Source organism: Antrostomus carolinensis, unplaced genomic scaffold, assembly GCF_000700745.2.
Source record: "Antrostomus carolinensis isolate BGI_N321 unplaced genomic scaffold, ASM70074v2 scaffold27540, whole genome shotgun sequence".
NCBI lineage: Eukaryota > Metazoa > Chordata > Aves > Caprimulgiformes > Caprimulgidae > Antrostomus > Antrostomus carolinensis.
In genome coordinates, this window is record NW_010286856.1 from 3,031 (window position 1) to 6,961 (window position 3,931).

The 3,931-nt window shown below is 53.5% G+C and overlaps 1 protein-coding gene across 1 annotated transcript in view; it reads right to left on the minus strand.

The window, feature by feature from the left end:
- The window catches only part of RAP1GAP2 (RAP1 GTPase activating protein 2), an 11,592-nt gene that overhangs the window by 1,659 nt on the left and 6,002 nt on the right, over positions 1-3,931 (minus strand). The window contains exons 8-13 of the mRNA XM_029087354.1: positions 3,609-3,662; positions 2,526-2,609; positions 1,937-2,037; positions 1,073-1,202; positions 725-880; positions 1-75 (exon numbers count right to left, since the gene is read on the minus strand). The exon at positions 1-75 is cut by the window's left edge and continues 45 nt beyond it. Coding sequence (XP_028943187.1) covers positions 1-75; positions 725-880; positions 1,073-1,202; positions 1,937-2,037; positions 2,526-2,609; positions 3,609-3,662 — 600 coding nt within the window. The remainder of the gene's footprint in view (positions 76-724; positions 881-1,072; positions 1,203-1,936; positions 2,038-2,525; positions 2,610-3,608; positions 3,663-3,931) is intronic.

Sequence of the window (3,931 nt, forward strand, 5' to 3'; positions counted from 1 at the left end):
CACCTTCTGGAACACGGGTGGGCTTGGCAGGGGTGGGCCAAAGGAGGGAACATCTTCCCGCGCTGTGACCGACACCTGCGGAGCCAAAAGAAACACCATTCCCTTGGGTGCAGCCGGGCAGCCCCCCTGGAGAGCAGCCGGCGTGGGGCGGGCGATGCTCTCCCCCGTTCAGCCGAGTCAGCCCAGCCCAGCTCAGCCACCCCAGAGCTCTCTCCTGGCTGGAGGGACCGCTCCTCCCCTGCCCTCAGCAGCCACCGCTCCCGCTTCCAGGAGAGGGTTAACCACGTGCAGCTTTTTACACGTGTTGCCCATGAATTCTGTTTTCATTCGTGGCTCTAAGCAATGTGCTTTTGGTTTGAACAACCATGTCTTACTGGATCTCTTCAGAGAAAACAGACAGATACACTGGAGTGACGTGTCAGACGGGTATGAGCTGTTCTGAGGCTTGTGCAAATACTGAGTAGCATCAAAAATCTTTAGCAAATGAACATGCTATTATGCACGTGCGTATTTTATACACATATGTATGTACCCACACACACTATCTAACAGTGCATACATAAATCTGTGTGTGTGCATATACGTATGCTTCATTCCCAGTTAGGTACCATACTGGTTGTATCACTGAGCACATGGGCAGGGCAGCTGCTGAGCTGCTGCCTCCAGACCTTGACTTGAGATGCCAAAGCAAAAATCAGCAGGTGCCAGTCGAGATTCCCCTCACCTTGTAGGTCGTGTTATCTGCCTCGGGGTTCTCCACCTGCACGACGATGTATGCATGCAGGAAGTTGGAGGCAATCATGTCTGGGACAAACGGCGTGTTCTCTTCTTGGAAGATAACGGCCACGATGTCATTGCCAATGTGCCTTTTCCTCTGGAGCTGAGCAGAGAGGGAGAACAGCGGGTAGGAAAGCCCAGCAGTTCAGCTCCCTCGGGAGCAAACACCAGCTCTGGCACGCATGCTGCCGCACGCCGGGGAGCCAAGGATGCCGCGGCGCTGGGGCTCGGTGCTGGGCATCACCAGCGTGCCCCAGCTCAGACACTTGGGTGCAAGGAAGCTCATCTCTCTTACTTGTTGTGTGTCTCCTTCAGTAAAAGGCAGCTTTGTAGAGACGTGAAACATTATCTCCCTGTCCCTGAACATCGTGTACACAGACTCTGCTCCCGTCTGCCCGTGACTGACATCCAGACCTCCTCGAAAACTGGAGATGAAGGGGAAGGCGGGAGAAACAAAGAAATATTAATTGAAAGCTTCGCAGAGACGGCGGGCGGCTGTCAGGGGACAGGGCGATAGAACAAACCAGCTCGTTTATCTTTATCTAGCAGCGAGCAAACGGGCAAGAACAAACTGTGCGTCACGTACTGTAACCAAGCACCAGCGTCACCAGCCTGACGCTCAGGGTGTGCGGCAGAGCAGTGCCGGTTGGCCGGGGCTGACCGCAGCCGCGGGGGCCACCATGGGAGCGGCAGTGGCCAGCTCCCCGCAGCCGCGGGTGCCACCATGGGAGCGGCAGTGCCGAGCTCTGCCGTGGTGGGCTGCCTGCGCCCGCCAGCCCACGGCCCTCACCGGCCCTGGGGGGCTCTGCCCACGCCGTGGCTGTGGCACTGGCCACCCTGGAGACATGCCAGGGCTGAGCCCACGACACCAGACAGGGCACATCTCCATATGAAGTCCCTTACATCGATGGCTGAATACAGCCAGATTTTCTCACAACCTTAAAACTGCAGGAAAGGAAATTTTCCCTTTTGGCAGCTTCAATTTTTTTTTTTTGGAAAACTCCCCCATCTCTGAACAAGCCAAAGCTATATTTGCTTCTGCTCCGCACATCCCGCTCATGAGTGAGATGACTTCTGTTCTCGCACGGTAGATATTTTTACACATGACATGGTCTCTTGTTTAACATATTTGTGAAATCAGTCGATGTATTTAACTTACCCTTTGAAGTCCTGGAGTGTTATGGTGTCTCCCAGAAAACTTAAGAAGTTCTTGAAGGCAGGGCTCTCTTCATTATTGCCAAACAACTCCTCCTCTTGGGTCTGCAAAACACACAGGGTGCATTTTGAGAGCCCCAGCCCTGCCCGCCTCCAGCAGCCGGCCCGTCCGGGCTGCGCAGCGCCCATCGCCCACGCTGGCTGCCTCTGTGCTCCCCATCCCAGGTCCCTCGGCCAACAACAGCATTTCCAGTAAACACTCGTCTTCACAGCCCAGAGTCCTCCCAGACAAACCTAACTGTCTAAACAGACTTCTGATTAAAATACCACACCTGCTAAAACCCATTTCACATCCACTTTCCCCTAGAGCACTTATGGGCTGATTTCCACACTGTATTTTTTAAGTCACATCACTTTTTTAATGAATCTGGGAAACATCTGAGCAATAAGAAATGCATCATCAGAGAGGACACCCAGTAACATGACATTTTGCATGTGACAGAATTAACAGCAGGGTCGAATTTGCACTTGTGAAACACAGACCTCTGGCAAGCGGGGACGTGCTCCAGGAGAACAGCGCGGGGATTACTCACCTGCCTGAACTTCTGATAGATCACCCCAAACTTGAACGTGTTGTTGACTTCATGTTCATCATAAGATACTATCATCTGGGATGCCTGCAGTAAAACAAAACATGAATTATTTCATCTGGGAGTTCAAAACATGACTTCCAGAAGAGCAAACCCTCCAGCTCCACTTGCCATCACCTACAGCTCGGCTCCTTGTGGTAGGGGGGGGAAGAGCCCGCCGGAGCTGCCGCAGGGAACGGCAACGGTGAGGCAGCGCCCGTGGGAGCAGGAAGGGGGCAGAAGCCAAATTTCCACATAAATAGGACAAAAGTGTTCAAATCTCCAGAGAAGAGTTTGATTGCAACACCAATGATGAGAAGGGATGAACAACATCGGTCTGACCTTGGCTACATCAAAGGCTGGTGAAACAGCCTTACAACTCACTGCTCTGCCTGCCACAGAAAAGGTCTTTCACATAAAAGGTACTTGAAAATTATGGATTTGCTTTGGAACTTCCCGGGAGCAGGTCTCTATGGCAGCACAGGAGCACACATGAGAAGCGATCCTGGAGCAGGTAATGAATCACTCCTGGTATGTCACCAGCGGGGACTGCCACTGCTGCGCAGATAAAACACTCTGTCCCCTGCAGTGACCCACCCACCCACCCCTGCATCTCCTTCTGCTGGGCTGCTCACACACGGGCTCAACCCCTCACTGGGTTTCAAACAAACCTTAAGGCATCAAAGCAAGATCCAGGCTGGTTTTACACCCCACAGGCAGTTGCCTTTCCCTCCTTCCCCATAATCCAAGGGCAGATTAATGCCCAAGTGCCATCAATCCTTGGTGGCCAGCTAACACAACGAGACAGTGGCACACACGTGCCATCAGATGGCCATTAGCCAACCTGCTGCCCAGCAGCACGCGCAGCATGCCACCGCTGCACTGCTCACATCCCCTCTGCGGGCCGGTACCAAGGCAGAGAGCTAGAGCAGTGCAATATCCATGCTCTGGATCAAAGTAGCCATTGGATCTTGGAGAAAAGGGGGGAATTAACTCCGTCTGACCTCCTCTGATGAATATGCGACTGACTTGGGTAAGTTCCCTCACCTTGGGGTACAGGACTGGGTTAAACTTCAGCCCGGAGGCATCGTCGCAGAAGGCCTGTGGGCAAGGGGAAGAGCAGTCAGTGCTGGGTCCCAGGGCATTCAGAGCAGACACCCCTGTCCTGCCAAAACTCCACAGCAAGGCTGTGAGTATCTTATAAAGGAGCCAAATCCAGCCTCCGATGGCTGAAGCTCCCCTTTTCCATCCTCTCATGGGGATGCCCCGCAGTCTGGCTGGTACCCAACTGAGGATGCAGCAAGACGAGTCCCAGGTCTCTCCATGGTGCTGCCACTTCCTCACCTTTTCCCCCAGATATCAATCAGTGA